Here is a 16,381-nt window from a genome sequence, read left to right as displayed (position 1 = left end):
TATTTCTCCTTCATATATGAAGCTTAGTTTTGCAGGGAAGAAGATTCTAGGCTGGGCATTGTTTTGTTTCAGAAGAGTGAGAATGGGGCCTCAGTCTCTGCTTGCTTGTAAAGTCTCATTAGAGAAGTCTGGTGTTATTCGAATTGGCTTTCCCTTGTATGTCACTTGCTTCTTTCATCTTACAGCTCTTAGAAGGGCCTCTTTAGTTGATATTTTGGTCAGTCTGATGACTGCATGTCGTGACGTCTTCCTGTTTGCATTCAATCTCCCAGGGGTCCTCTGAGCTTCTTGAACTTGTATATCGAGATTTTGAGCAAGGCCTGGGAAATCTTCCTCTATTATATCTTCAAATAGCTTGTCCAACCCTTGGGTGTTGTCTTCTTCCCCTTATGGTAACCCTATGACCCTCACATTAGGTTTCTTCACATAATCCCACATCTCTTGTAGGCTTTGCTCTTTTCTCTTGTTTCTCTGCTCTATCTCTGTGATGGTTTTATTTAGTTGGAGGGTGTTATCTTCAAGCTCTGAGATTCTTTCTTCTGTTTGATCTACCCTGTTCTTGAGACTTTCCACTGTATTTTGTAGTTCCCTGAATTGATTCTTCATTTCCAGGAGTTCGGTTAAACTTTTCTTCATTGTGTCCATTTCTTTTTCCAGATCCTGGAGGCTTTTTGTGGTTTCTTTGTGTTGGTTATTGAGTTGTTGTTGCAGCTCGGTGAGTGTTCTTATGATCCACATACGGAATTCCTCTTCTGTCATTTTGGTTGCCTGATTGGGTTGGTGTCCATTTCTAGGGGGCTGGTGCTCCTCTTTGGGGGTGTGTTTTCCGTTTGGTTCTTCATATTTCCTGAGTTCCTTCGCTGATTTCTTCCCATGTCGATCAGTTGTTGTTTCCTTTAGGTTTTTGTTTGGATATTCACATGCCTTGTTTAGTTTCTGAGCTGTTAGGTGATGTCTGTGGGTGAGATTCGACCACTCCCTGTATAATGAGTCAGTGGGTGCCATGAAAAGGCTGTGCAGGATGCTGTCCCTGTCAGTAGGTGGTGCTTGCTTGGAGGAACAGGCTATGCTGTTGTTTTTGTGTCCTGTTATCAGCTCTTGTTCTGGGCGGAGCTGGGTTGGGTAAGCCTGCCCTCAGGCACCAACAATGCAATTAGCAGGGGTCAAAGTTCTGTTCTCTGCTTCCAGGAAAAGCTGTCAGGGCAGGGCTGGAATGGTCCCGCTCAGCCAGAAAGTCTGCTTGTGGGGGTGGGGCTGTCTGAGACCCGCAGTCTGGAGTAGGCCTCGCTTCTTTCCACCCTCCCCAACTCCGCAGCTACTCCTGGGCCTCTGCCAGCAGTCCAGACCACACATCACCAGGCCTCCCCGGATTGTGATGCCTGCGGGGAAGTTCCCTGCGCAGAAACGCTGCCTGGGCTGGGCGCACGGCCTCCCTTTGGTGGGAGGGTTGCCCTCTAGGACGCTGATCTGCCCCTGGAGGCACACACATCTCCACAGGCTGTTCACAAATATCCCTTCTGTGCCCCGGGCAATGCTAGACCTCAGTGCATGGGATCTGGTCTGCAGGTCCGACCTCTGGGTCCCAGAGTTCAACCTGTATCCCCACCAGGGAGAGGAGTTCCGGTCCCAATTCACCCACAGGGAGCCCAAGCTGTGTCTGTGTCTCTCAGCCTCTGAGTCAGCACCGTTCTCCTGGGAACACCGTGCCAGCAGCATCTGGGATGGCTGGTGGGTAGGGAGCTCACAGTATTAGTTCCCCTTAGTCAGCTGTAGGGTTCCAAAAGGGAAGGTCCCGTTCCCTGGAGGTGCCTCCGGCTGGTGGCTGTATTGTCTCTCTGGGCAGCCGCAGGTAAGGTCGGCGGAGAGGAGGAGGAGGCAATATGGCGCCTGCCACGCGGCTCGGGTCTGTGCACACGGAGGTGCACAGGGATTTGGGAGTCTGGTGCTGTGTCCGCTACAGGCTCACCACTAGCTGCCGGCGGCTGTCTCTGGGCTTGTGTCCGCAGGTCTCTCCACCCGTTGGGGAGCCCACCAGCAGTCCCAAATGCAGGGGAGGGGAAAGGTGTTTTATCCACCTACCCTTGCCGCTGGTCTCCGGGCTGCTCCGGTGGTCTCAGCTTCCAGTTCTGCTGCGAAGCCTCCTCCCGTGGAGTCTCCCGGTGTCTCAGGTACCCCTCCTTCCGGCCTTCGTCTGCTGTATGCTCGCCTTCTTGCTTCTTTTTTCTAATTTCTGCTAGAATCTGTCTTTTCTGCAGAGACACTCTTTCTGGCGGTGTTTCTCGTCCACCATCTTGATCCTCCCCTACCGATAATCTTTCCTAAGTTAGGAGATTCTTCAGGAATCTTCTTGTTAAAGAAGGTAAGCTTTTCCATCCCTAAAATTTTAACAGAACTTCCTCACTGTTAAATTCTGGTTCTCAGCTAGGAATTGTCCACCTCACAAAAATGTCTTTAGTCTTTTATTACATATTTTTTACATATTCCATATAGTACCTTTAAAATTTAGTTAAATCTCAACCTCTGGGACGTGTTCCTCCCAAACCCCCCAAATTTACTGACCATTATGACAGCCCCCTCCTGCTTGACCTTCTGTCTCTTTGTGTACCTAGAGTACAAAAAACCAAAATTGCAGCCCCAAGCCCAAAATAGTGATGGCCACATACCTACTAAGAAAACTCATTGTAACGAAATAAGCAAACAACAAAATTAAAGAGTGTCCCAAGATGAACCTCAACCCCTGTTTATTAAATGGAACAAAATTGGAACTATGTATTCATTCAACAAATATTTATTAAGGATGTGCCATGTGCCAGGCAGTGAGCTAGTTATTGGAAAATCAGTGGACAAAAAAAATATCTCTGCTGTCTTGATGCTTACAATTTTGTTTAATAGAAGAGACACTGAACAAAATAATAACAACAACAAAACTCCTTTAAAATGTAAAATGTCAAGTAGAGTGTCCAGAGGACTATATTGAAGGTGTGACATTTGAACTGAAACCTGCATAGTAAGAATTTAATTATACAGAGGGGGAAGGGAGAAAGAGGGTGCCAGGTACACAGAACAGCATATACAAAGGTCTGGGGTAATGTGAGACGTGGCATTCATGAGGAATGGAGAGGAGGAGAGTATGGCTGGGGCTTATGATGTAAAAGATTTCTATAATCCCACATATGTGACCAAAATCATTTTTCATTATCAATCATTTCATTAATTGGACTCTCCCCAGTGTCCATGCTGCTGTGTCTGGAACACTCCTGTAAAAGGTCAGAGAGCAAGTATGCCTCAACGATTGTCCAGGAATTAATCAGCAAACATTTACTGAAAGGCTGTAACGCACAGACACTGCACCAGGTATTGCAACATAATGAAGGGTAACAACTTATGTTCATAAGACAATTGTCATCAAGAACACCCTAAGACTGAGAATCAGAAGAACTGGGGTTCAAATGCAAGTTCCATCATAATTCAGCTAGGCAGCCATACCTCACTCAGCTCTGTGCCAATCACAGTTCCTGGCCAAGAGTAAATCAATGCAGAAGAAGGAACACCAACCCTGCTCCACTGAGCCTCAGCTTCCTGCTCTGCAAATGGAGGATAGTTCCTACCTTATAGGGTTTTTGTGAAAATTAAATGAGAATCCATTAAAGAGTATACTTACTCTACAGGCATTTGACACATAACACATATTTAAAATGTTTATTTTTTAAAGCTATTTCACTGGACTTGAGTTTCTATTTTCCTGCAAATAATTTGCCCTACTTAAATGTGAATACTAGTAGTATGGTATTTTAATTTTTTAATTTTTCTACTTAATTTTTTTAAAGCAGGAAGCTGTTATTCTCTTTAAATTGGCTTTGCCTTTGGAAAGCTCAGCCCTTCAGGTCACAGGCTATATCCAAGGCACTAGGGGTGGCAAAATATCCTAACTGCTGCTAAAGTATCCAAGAGGTAGGAAGCAGCTTCCAAATGGTAACTTAACCAATAAAGGAGAAACAAGCATTAGAAAACTGCCAGAAGATACCAAATACATGGCTGTCCAGGGTCATAACCTAGATACAACATTATATCCCATTCCTACCTTAGGGATAGTCCTGCATATAGAATTAGAACAGTTTGGGCAAAGTTCTAGAAATAAGAGAGTAAAGAAAGCCCTCTAGAGTAGAAAGAGGGCTTGTCTGATTAGAACAGAGAAATTATATGGATGCAAATCAAGAAATGGATGCAGGGAAATAATCAATATCCAAGAAGAACAATAAAGTATTCACAAAGGCCAAGAAAATGGCAACTCTGGAGCAGCTAAAGGCAAGAGTCCAAAGGTGAATTAGGACAGTGGCGGAGGAGAGAAGTGGCATAGCCATGATCATCAGCTGGTCTCGCTGACTGACCAACTACAGAGGATTAAGGACAGAGGAATTATAAAAACTCAGCCTTAAAGTGGGACATCTGGGAGAATGGCGGTATGAGAATAGAAATCAGGAAGTTGGAAAGAGGGGTTGCTTAGAGGAGAACTTGAAAAGCTTTTTTAAAAAATATGACTGTCAAGAATGATTTTCCTGCATAAACAATAACAACAAAAAATATGACTGTCTGGATTTGAAGTCAAGGCTATATAACAGTAGTAATAGCAAACAGGCAAGCAGGAAGTAAAAGATGAGGCCTGGGCAGGGGTCAGGTCCAGAGGGCCCATGCGTGGGAGCCTTCTGGGAGGAGTCCTGGTTTAAGTACCCAGAATAGATGAGCTCGCCCAGAGAGGAGAAGGGAGTGGCCCTGGGAAAACCCCACCTAAAAGAGGAGAAGAAAGCACAATGGACAGAGAGGTAACTTGAAGGAGAACCAACAGATTTCATGGACACGGAAAGTATACTCTTTAAATATAAATAAAATCACACAACTTCCCTGCCAATTTCTCATGGCAGGACCCAGCCCCACCCGCCTCTGACCTGTCTCCTCTCCTCTCCCTCCCAGCACACCAGCCTCACTGGCCTTTTCTTGTCCCTCAAATAAATGACATTCCTTTCCACTGCAGGGCCTTTGTGCTCTCTGATCCGCCTGCTAGAACCTCTCCAGGGAATCCTGGAGAGACTAATCTCACACACTCACACACACACACACACACACACACACACACACACACACACACACACACCATTCTCTACCAAATCATAGTGTTGTACTGTCCTAATACATACCACCATCTGAAATCCTTATTTTTTAATTTGTTCACCTACTTATTGTCTGCACCCCACTTGGGAGGGCAGGGATCTGGACCTTGTTTTCGTTTTCTATTATAGTGCATGACACTAAATGGGAACTTTAAAAAATACACCTTAAACAACAACAAAATTAGCATGACCTTCGTAAGATCAGTTTTGATGACAATAACAGGTTTAAAGCCAGACTGTATCAAGTTGTGGGGAGGAAAAGGAGGCAGGAGCTAGAGACACTTATTTAAAACATGCACACCCTCAGAAGTGAGGGGGAGGATTGTTGAAAGGCAATACGGCTATAATCACACCTTCAATAAAGGCTGCCTTTCTAGAATATGTAAATCTAACTTTCTAATTGGATTACATCTTATTTTTTTCTACTGAAGGTTCTCCCAGAGAAAGCCCTGACCCATATCTGTCATTCCTATAATCCTTGCTTAGATGGTAACACAGTTTTGAAAACCAAATAGAACAAAAATGTCAGTTACTTCAAGTTCTTTATTAAAAATACAGGGCTGCACATTACTCAAAACTGTGAGAGCTGTCAGTGAAATATAGGAAGTAAGACGATATCAGACTTTAAGAACACTTGATACTTATTTACCCACAGCCCTCAAGCCCATACCTGCGAAGGAATTCCTTCAAAGACAGGTGCTGGGGATAACTCTTCCTGCAGTTTCCTGTGGTTGTGCGTCTTACCTTCGGGCCTAGCACCTATCAGCTGTACTGATATTTCAAAAGACACCTCACCTATATCTTACAGTGGCATCTACCACAGTGACAGCAGAAGGGGGAACATGATAAAGAACAACTGTGCTAAGAGGAAAGGATACTGGTTCTTTTAGAATCTGGACAGGGGTAAAACTAATGGACGATTTACATAATGTTTCTAAGTCAAAGGTTTTGCTCAAGTGGCTCCTGCCAGAACAATCCAGCCATCTCTCACGGCAGCTAAGGAGCTCGGGGCTTTACAGGAATGGACATCGTGGCTGCTGGCTAGGCAGGGAAGAATAGTTACCAAGGTTCTCTTTGCTCTATGACTAGAAAATGCTGCTTTGGAATTTGCCCATTAGAAGGAAAACAGGAGAAAAGGCAAAGAGATAAAAAGCAAGGCCAGGCAGAAAGGGTAGGAAAAGGTCAAATTAAGTTAGTAGAAAACAAGAGCCACCAGAGAGAGAGAACCAACCTCAGCGAGCATAGCTTCAACAATAAGAAACCACCCAAAAAGTAATAATTAGTTGAGATGCACATACTACTGTGTTCAAGTCAAGACACAGGTAATGTTAATATAACTTGCTAAAAACAAATTTGCACAAAGTAAATGTGTGATCTAGAAGTTGATTTTAGCAAAAGCCCTTCCTGATTCTGATTGCTAAGCTAGAATGAGCTGTAGGGATATATTTCAAAAGACACCCCTCACCTACACCTTCCAACATCTGAGCTAATGAAACTCTATTAGCTTGAGCTGGGGAGCTCAATGGAACAAACGACCATCAATTAATGGGCCTGGCTTTTGTGAGTAAAGGAGCTTTAGAAAGTCAGAGCTTGTCTAAACTTAGTTACTGGCAGCATCCTCTAGTGGGACAAAAAAAAGGTGAGAAAAGTGAGACACTTTAAGGTCCAGGAAATGGCACCATTCTTCATGTCAGAAGCTCAAAGGTGACCGCAGAGCAAAAAAGGACAAAATGTCATCCTTGAGTACTCAACTCACGAGAGAATGGAGATGTGGTGACAGCAGCAGGGAGGTCAGTTTCATCAATCAGTGAAGGTGGGGAAACCCCAGGCTTACTATGGCATCTACCGTTAACAAACTTTCTGAGCAAAACAACTATTTTATGATTTCTAATATAACATTTAAAAATCCAGAGTGTCAAACCAGCTGAATTAACTTAGTCAAATAGGTCACTCACCCTCATAGGGGTGGCCAGGAAAAGGTCCCTAAGGTGCCTTCACAGACTAACATTCTGAGTTGAGGGGCAAGAAAGGCCAGTCATGGGTGGCCCTTGGGGGGCTGCAGAGCCACCAAGGAAGAAGGGCAGTGTCTAGAGGACAGGATTTCCTTCAACAGGAACCAGAAGCCAGAGGGAATCTGTGGGAATCCGGAAGGAGGCGGCTGCCAGGTGAGCACAGAACAAAGCCACCAAGCCGCTTAATGCCTCAATAGGAAGCTGCTTCCCTGGACTAGGAAGCAGCTCTGGGATTCAAAGAGCCCACCCAGACAACTTGTGACCTGTCCTCCAGGTCTCCCCATGTGGATCCGAGAGGAGTTTGCTCCAACAAGTATTCAAGGCTGACATACCAAGACCCAGAAATTCAAAAAGGCTGAAGGGAAGAGAGCTTAGCTCAGCTACCTAAAGCATGGGTCAGGTCTCTACACCTCACATTACACCTTCAACTCACACACAGTGAGCCCAGCAGCAGCCAACACACTTGGGACCAAACACAGCAGGACACTGTGACTCAGAATAAAAGAATAACATAAACATAAAATACTATGGGACTAGGGAAGCAGATTAGATCCAGCTGGCAACGAGCTACAGAAGCAAAAACTTCACTACCCAGTTACACAATTTGCAGCCTCCAGAGAAAGAAATGATTATTCTTAGTCAGTTGCTACGATTGACACATCTGCGCAGTATGTCAGAAGGGTGGAAGCGAGCAAGAGCCCACATGCACAGGCTCACATATGCACCCTCTGCAGTTGTTATAAAAATCTCCACGGATTGGATGCTCATATTAGCCAGAGTTTGAGAAATGGCAAAGTGAAGCACCATGGCTAAAAAGGAAGATTAAAACAGGAAAGTGAATTTTTTAAACTTTTATAAACTTAATCAACATACAAAATTTAACACACTACATTTCTTTGCACAATGAAAATGAGAACATAATCTCTAATTTCATAATTATCAGTTATTAAAGCTAAATAACTAGAAATTAAATATTTCTGAAAGTTGCTGAATAAAACGTGAACTGTTACATACATCTCATTTGCAAAGCGATCCATTAAAATTTTAAATGTGAACACCCTTCATCCAGCAATTTCACCCCTAGGAATCTATCCCATAGAAAGGAAAGTATCAACATATAAGGACATATGGACAAGGATGGCTGGTGAATAATTGTTCATGATTATCAAGAACTAAAACAAAATAAATGCCCTTCAACTGGGAAGGGCTTGATCCACACCCATTCATTAAAAAGAATGAATTAGAGCTATGCCTGAAGACTTGGAGGAGTTTCGACAAAGCACTCACTGCTGAGTTGGAAAAGATACAAAAGTCCACATAATATGATCCAGCCTTTTAAACAGTGTTCTATTAAAGCTTTTATATATAAAAGCATAGAATAAAGAAAAGCATAGAAATGTTTGCACTAAGTCAGTGGTTCTCAAACTTTAACACATATCAGAATCACTTGAAGGTTTTGCTAAAACACAGATTGCTGGGCCCCACCCACAGAGTGTCTGATTCAGAAGGTCTGAGAATTTGCGTTTCTAGCAAGTTTCCAGGGATGCTGATGTTTCTGAGAACCACTGCAGAAGGCAAAGTGGGTAACTCAAAGAGATACCTCGGAGTCTAGGAAAGAAGAGTATAAAATGGGGGTTACATTTATGGAACATTGTGTGTGTGTGTGTGTGTGTGTGTGTGTGTGTGTGTGTGTGTATGTGTGTGTGTACATTTGCAAAAACAAATTCCTAAAAGGATAGTCATCAAAATACTAGTGAATTTCTCTCAGAAGTAGAATTTCAAATGATCTTCACTTTCTTCTTTATAATTTTATTTATTATTATATTCTTTATAATGAGTGTTATTTAAAGAATCACTTAAAATAAAGCTGTTTTTATTGAGAAACAAGGGAAAAAACTTTGGAACCAACAATTTCTCAAGGAAAAGTTTTTCTGTTTTAGTCATAGTGCTAGACTGATATTTTAGAAAGACTAACATTAATTACACCGTATATGTAAAAATAAAAACATAATGTAAAAAAGGAAGTTCTTGGATAAATATATCAGTAAGTGGAACACGAATTTGTTTCATAACCCTCTTTGATTCACTAAAATTTAGGAAAAAAACAATATAAAAAGTAATCAAAAAACATTCATCAACAAAAACACACAGTTGGCTTTTGAATGCAAAATCTCTTACTCTCTCGAAATTCAGTTAAATACCCAGTAAGCACAATCTCTCCTCTTATGCTGTGCTTGTATTGCTTCCTATCTCTTTTTATGTAGAAACTAGAAAATAATAAAAATAAGACTAAAAGCAATGAGCAGAAAACAAACAAAATAAAAATAACTTTATGACTTTCAGGTCAGGACTTACTCCAGAGTGGTATCAATTAAGGAGTTTCAAGCCAAAAAATAAACATCTTAGGTTGGTTACACTGATTCTAACTTACACTTTTCCAGGCTTTTACACTTCTCATTAGCTTCACCACTACAATTCTTTGCTAGCTTAAAATATCTCTTAATACCATTTTACCATTCAATCCAAAAATGAAGCCTAGACCTCATGCCAGACTTGTACGCCTCTGCTATATTTTCTACTGGGCACAAACAGCTCAGAGCTGTTCCTTCAGTGTTCCCTCAAGCACAAATGCAGGAAGCTGCTCAGAGCTGAAAATTGGATTTGCAATGCTCACATCCCTAAGTTCTGCAAATCGATATTATAAAGCTGTTGTTTGCTAGCCTTGCCAACTCCTGCTTCTTCTCTGATCTTATTATAGAGCACTGTTTCTTTTTCCATGCAGTAGCAACTCAGTGGACTGCCATGGTTTATTTTAAAAATTAGACTGGGTCTGTGGCTGAGTTCAGGAATATCCCTACTTCCCCAAGATGAAGATAGAGTCTTCTTCCTAAAGATAAGCAAGACTGTAGCTCCTTCTGAGGCACACTGCTGGGAGGTACAGAAAAAAAAATTAAATTCTTGCTTTGTGCTCACAATCAAATATAGAGGATTACCTTTATAAAATTATGTGAGCACAAGAAGGCCAAGATTTGAAAATGCTGAATAGAAAATAAAAGTAATAGAATCTAAAACCATGCTGGCAAGCAGGAAAAAAAACACCTGACACTACAAAAAATGTAGCAAAAACAAAAACATGTTTCCAAAATTCAACCCCCTGACAAAAAAGGCAAAATAGTCCAACCCTTGAATATTAGTTCTTCTAGAAGGGCAAAACAATAGTGGAAGACACAAAAGAAGAAGTCTTTAAAAATAAAATTGAAAGTTTTCTTCATGAATCCAAATAAAACGCATGGGGAATAAACAAAGATTTACATCCATAGATTTTCTATATCATCTTTAGGAAGCATTTTCTCTCTCCGGTGACCAAAAAAATAGAGACAGAGATTCATTTTAACTATGAGAAGGTTACAAGAATTCAGTCAAAACAGGTTAAAATCAAAGGACTAAACAATCAACTTAGAAGATCCCTTTGAAGCAGGTACCCATTTTTTTTTTTTTTTTGAGAAGGTGGATAGAAGTTGGGGAATAATTTCAGTTAATTTTTTCCTTCCTCATTATTGCTTCATTTATGTAACCTAATTCTCCTTGAGATAAAGCTTCTTAATTTATATATTTTTAAAAGCCTGTTGTAATGGGACTTTTCCTAGGACAGTAGCATACAAATATGCACAGTTTTATTTTATAATTTTAATATAGCATCCCAACATGTTATGAACTATTCACAACTTCCAATTGGAGGGAGGATATCTTACTTATACACTTGCCAGAATTGTTTATTTTTCCAAAAGAACCAGTTATAACAACTAAGAAGTACACACATAAAAGCACCAAAGAGATCTAATACATCACAATCAGTCAAATGAGAAAACACAGTATCGTCTAAATAAACACCAAACAACCCGTGACAGAATTTAACACAGACACAGATAAACCTCTGGAAGTATATATATTAAAATGTCAACAGTGTTTGTTAATTCATGATAGTTTCCATTTTTTATTTGCATATTTCTAATTTTTAGGATAAGCATATAAAATGTAACACATATATGAATAAGAAAAAATATTTAGGGTTTATAAACCAAAATACAGTAAACTGGGAGAAACTAGAAGTACATATTTACCAAACCTCTAAAGATAGAAGGGCAGACAGAGTAGGCCCTTCCACAAGATGTAGAAACAAGTCGCAGTACAGTTTTTGTTCTGTATTCGTATCACTCATTTGGTAGAATTTGGCTTAAGACTTATTTTCATTATTATATATGCATACTGACCCCTTGCTGGAGAGGCCAAATGGCCAGATTGGCATAAGTCAGTTTGCAATAATATCAACAAAAAATGTTAAGTGAAAAACACAGGACACAACCCATATATAGTAAGAGTCAGTTACATTAAATATATCTCATGTATTTTGTCTAATCTAAGATACCATCATTTATAATAGTCACTTTGTATTCCACTAAAAAAGAAACAAATGCCAATTATGATGTAATTATGTTGTAATATTTATTTACCTAGAATTTTACTTTATTCTTATCAAAAGACTTCTTCTAAATTTATTTATATAGAAATTTTTTTTAAGATAAGGTCTCACTCTATCCTTCAAGCTGGAGTACAGTGGCATGATCATAGCTCTCTGCCTCCTTAAACTCCTGGGGTCAAGGGATCTTCCCACCTCACCCTCTCACGTAGTTGGGACTATATGCATGGACTACCACACTCAGCTATTTTTTTTTTAAGTTTTTTTGTAGAGATAGCGTCTTACTATATTGCTCAGGCTGGTCTTGAACTCCTGGCCTCAAAGGATCCTCTACCTCAACCTTCCAAAGTGCTAGGAATTACAGGAATGAGCCACCATGCTTTGCCTGTACATAGATTTTTTTCATGTATCATGTTGCTGTTTTCATGACTTTCTTTGTATACAGTAACTTGGCCTTTTAATGCCAAATCACAGTGAAATAATTTTGAAAGCAATTAATTTATGAAGTACTATGGAGGCATACAAGTAAACTTATATGAAAACAACATGAACCATTGTGAACAAAGTCACACATGTATAGGTAATGACATCTGCCAAGAGGCACAATGAACATAAGAGCATCTCAATTTCAGAGATGCTAAAATATACCTTACAATTGATAAAATATTAATATCTTAACATAACAACATTTTCTTTGAGGTTATAATTGTGACTTATTTTTCTTAACACTTTTCTGTACTTTCCATTTTACTCTAATCAATATATTTTTTAATAATTAGAAAAATGTTTTTTGCTTTTATTTGGTTCATTTAAATCTCCTCTCTCCATAGGTGGTGTATGTTGGCTCTTCCCCTAATCTAGTCATATCTTGTAAGTCTGTGTTCAAAACAGCTACAACTAGGATGTTGTCAACTATACGGTTTTCTATCATGATTGAGTTGGTAGATTTGTCTGTTTGGAGGAAGGGGAATAGGGTGGAAGGAGTACAGCTAAGGAGGAGGAAGGCACGAAAAAAGAACAGTAAGACTTGGGAGTACTTTACAATTTAGCCTTGGACCAGTCTTTTTTTATCTTTAATTATGGCTGGGCTGAGCCCAACTGTCTACAGACACATTTTATAGCCTGCAAATCACAACCTAGAGAGAACGCCATAGACCATTGAGTAACCCAAGAGGCAGCTTTTTTATTATTCTGAAACCCATTTATTTTATGATTTTGTCTTCCTCCAGAGAATAGAGTAGTATGTGTACTGTGTGGGAGGGAGGAGAGGGGGAGAGGAGGCACTCTAGCTGGGCAGTGAAGTGTGGGAAGTAGATGAATGCATTTTCATCCATTGAGGATTCTGATTAAATTTGTTCCAGTTCCTTGATATTTCCATTCCAAACCGCAGTTCCCTCACTTATCCATGCCCACCTAGCAAGGCCTACCTCCCACCAACACAGTTCCTTCCTAAGGAAGGAAGTTTTACCTGAAATCAGAAGGCAGGAAGAAAGACGAAGCCAGCTGCCATTTTATGTGTGTAGTTATAACCAGGAACTGAGAAACAGAATCCTCCCTCAACCCAGAAGGCCTATCTGACTAAGAATCTCTTTGGGCATTTCTGTGCCCCCATCTCTCCCCACCTCTATATATGTTCCAGAACTTTCCCCTTTGAAGTCCCATTTCATACTTTCGGCCAAAACAATTATCACCAAACCTTCCCCCAAAAAACACACACAGAAAAATTCTTCGCTATTATCAGGATATTATCATAAAATAATATGTTCAGAAATAACTCATATCAGTGAACTGAGTGTTTCTGAGTCCAGAAATTAAACAGTTAAAAAAATTACTGAAGGAAACATAATTAAAACCCAGACTTTGAAAATAGGAGCCAACCAGTTTTAAAAGGCTCCACGCAAATACTTGAACTAGACAGTTATGCTCAGTTTGTTGTCCTTAAAAAGCCTTAACCCAATAGCAAGCAAAACATTTCTTCCCACTCCAGTCACATGGTTCTGAGGTAAGAAAGGGCCACTTGGACCTGAAGCCCAACACTTAGCAACTTACATAAAGAGGTACTTCGCTGCAGCTCAACTCCATGGCTTCCGCATCTGCAATGAAAATAATAAACAAGAGCAGTTACTGCAGGAGGCCCCGAGTAACACACCAGCAGAGCTCTGCATCCCACCCTGACGTTATCAGCACTGCCGAGACAGAGGTCAAGGAGTAATCTCTAATTAGACAGGAAAACTGCAGAGACAAAATGACAAAACAAATGAGATGCTATCTGCATAAAATACCCTCCCCCAGAAAAACAGTGTGACAAACCCTCAAAAAATTAAACATAGAATTACCATATGACTCAGCAATTCTACTTCCAGGTTTATACCCAAAAGAATTAAAACCAGGTACTCAAACAGATGTCTGTAAACCCGAGTTCATAGCAGCATTATTCACAATAGCCAAGAGGTGGAAACAACCCAAATGTTCATTGATGAATGAAGAAGATAATCAAAATGTGGTATATACATGAAATGGTATATTATTCAGCCTTGAAAAGGAATAAAATGGCACATGCCACAGCACAGATGAGCCGTAAAGACACTATGCTAAGTGAAATATGCCAGTCACAAAAGGACACAAAGCTATATGATTCTACTTATATGAGATACCCAGATAGTCAAGTTCATAGAGAAAGCAGAATGGAAGCTGGAGATTGAAGGGAATGTGGAGTTAGTACTTAATCGGTACAGAGTTTCAGTTTGAGAAGATAAAGTTCTGAAGGTGGTGATGGTTGCACAACAGTATGAATGTATTTAATACCACCGATTTCGACGCTTAGAAAATGGTTCAAATAAACCCTATATATATACATATATTACCACAATAAAAAAACATAGAAAATCAATTATAGTACATATAGTATCTATATGAGGCAAAATAAAAATATGAATTTGAAAAAAAATCCCCTCCACCTTTATCCTTTCACATTAGTTCACACACATGGAAAACCTATTATCCCTGACATTATCCCACTTACCACTCCCAGAATAGGAATAATTCAGAAATCCAAGAAGGCCAACATAAGCATATTGAAAGTTTCACCTTAATTGCTTGGCTTGTACGCTATTCAAAAGCCAGAATCTGCTTTTGGCCAGATGAGGCAGAAGAGCACAGTGGCAAGATAGTTCCGTGGCCTCTCTCGCACAGAGGGCCAGAGATTGCAGCCACATAATCACGGTGGGGGGATGCAGTCCACTGTCAAGCTAACCGATCTCTCTGCCAGTTGCACACACCTGGATCTGCCTCTGCGGGTGCCTGCCCCTTTAAAAACAGCACTCAGAAATATCCATAGACAGATGGATGCATAAATAAACAATATTCCACTGTACAAATATGTATATGCAGTGGAATATTATTCATCCTTAAAAATAAGGGGGGCGGGTATATACATACATAATGAGTGAGATGTGCACCATCTGGGGGATGGTCATGATGGAGACTCAGACTTTTGGGGGGAGGGGGGCAAATGGGCATTTATTGAAACCTTAAAATCTGTACCCCCATAATATGCCGAAATAAAAAAAATAAAATAAAATTCTGACACATGCTGCAACATGGATGAGCCTTGACAATATTATCCTAAGTGAAATAAGCCAGATGGAAAGGACAAATATTGTATGATTCCAGTTATATGAGGAACCTAGAGTAGTCAAACTCACAGAAGCAGAAAGTAGAATGGTGGAGGGGATGGGTATATACAAACATAAAGAGTGAGCTGTGCAACGTTTGGGGGATGGTCACGCTGGAAGCTCTGACTCGAGGGGGGAGGGGGGGCATGGACAATATACGTAACCTTAACATTTATACCCCCATAATATGCTGAAATAAAAAAAAAAAAAAAGAAAGTAGAATGGTGGCTGCCAGGGTGGGGCAGAGGGGAGGGGAGGACTTACTGTTTATTGGATACAGAGTTTCAGTTCTGCAAGATGAAAGTGTCCTGGAGATAGATGGTGGTGATGGTTTCACAACAAGGTGAATGGACTTAACATGACTGATCTACACACTTTAAAATGGTTAAAATGGTAAATTTTATGTATATCTTTCCACAATTAAAAATGAAAAATAGCCAGGCATGGCGGGTTATGCCTGTAATTCTAGCACTTTGGGAGGCCAAGGCACGAGGATTGCTTGAGGTCAGGAGTTTGAGACCATCCTGAGCAAGAGTGAGATCCTGTATCTACAAAAAAATTGTAAAAGTTATCTAGGCATGGTGGTGTGCACCTATAGTCCCAGCTACTTGGGAAGCTGAGGCAGGAGGATCACTTGAGCCCAGGAGTTGGAGGTTACAGTGAGCTATGATGATGACACTGTATTCTAGCCCAAATAACAGAGTAAGATCCTGTCTCAATTAAAAAAAAAAAAAAAAGGCCCAGTGTCATTCATTGTACACCAACTATGAGCCAGGCATTATACAAAGATGACCAGAAAGTGGTCCAGCCCTCAAAGAGCCCCCAGGTGAACCAATGAAAGCTAAAGATGGGAAGACAGTGAAGAGCAGCTGCCTGAGAATTCTGAATGGGACAGACAAGGAGACTCACTGGCCCCCTCACTTTTAGCCCCTCCCCATGCACACCTGAGGCTGGGGACCTACTCCTCAGGCCCAGCCAGGCTCTGGTTCCCAGGCCACAGCCCCACTGCAGTACTTTGGGGACATCTGTTAAGAAGACAGGCATATAGCAACC

At 40.8% G+C, this 16,381-nt stretch overlaps 1 protein-coding gene across 2 annotated transcripts in view; it reads right to left on the bottom strand.

The window, feature by feature from the left end:
- The window catches only part of ARHGEF28 (Rho guanine nucleotide exchange factor 28), a 289,794-nt gene that overhangs the window by 222,057 nt on the left and 51,356 nt on the right, over positions 1–16,381 (bottom strand). For both annotated transcript variants that reach the window (XM_012783522.3, XM_012783544.3), the window contains exon 2: positions 13,704–13,747. In XM_012783522.3, the coding sequence (XP_012638976.2) occupies positions 13,704–13,736 (33 nt within the window). In that variant the 5' untranslated portion in view covers positions 13,737–13,747. The remainder of the gene's footprint in view (positions 1–13,703; positions 13,748–16,381) is intronic.

The sequence above is a fragment of the Microcebus murinus genome, chromosome 11, assembly GCF_040939455.1.
Source record: "Microcebus murinus isolate Inina chromosome 11, M.murinus_Inina_mat1.0, whole genome shotgun sequence".
NCBI lineage: Eukaryota > Metazoa > Chordata > Mammalia > Primates > Cheirogaleidae > Microcebus > Microcebus murinus.
This window is presented reverse-complemented; position numbering and strand designations above follow the sequence as displayed.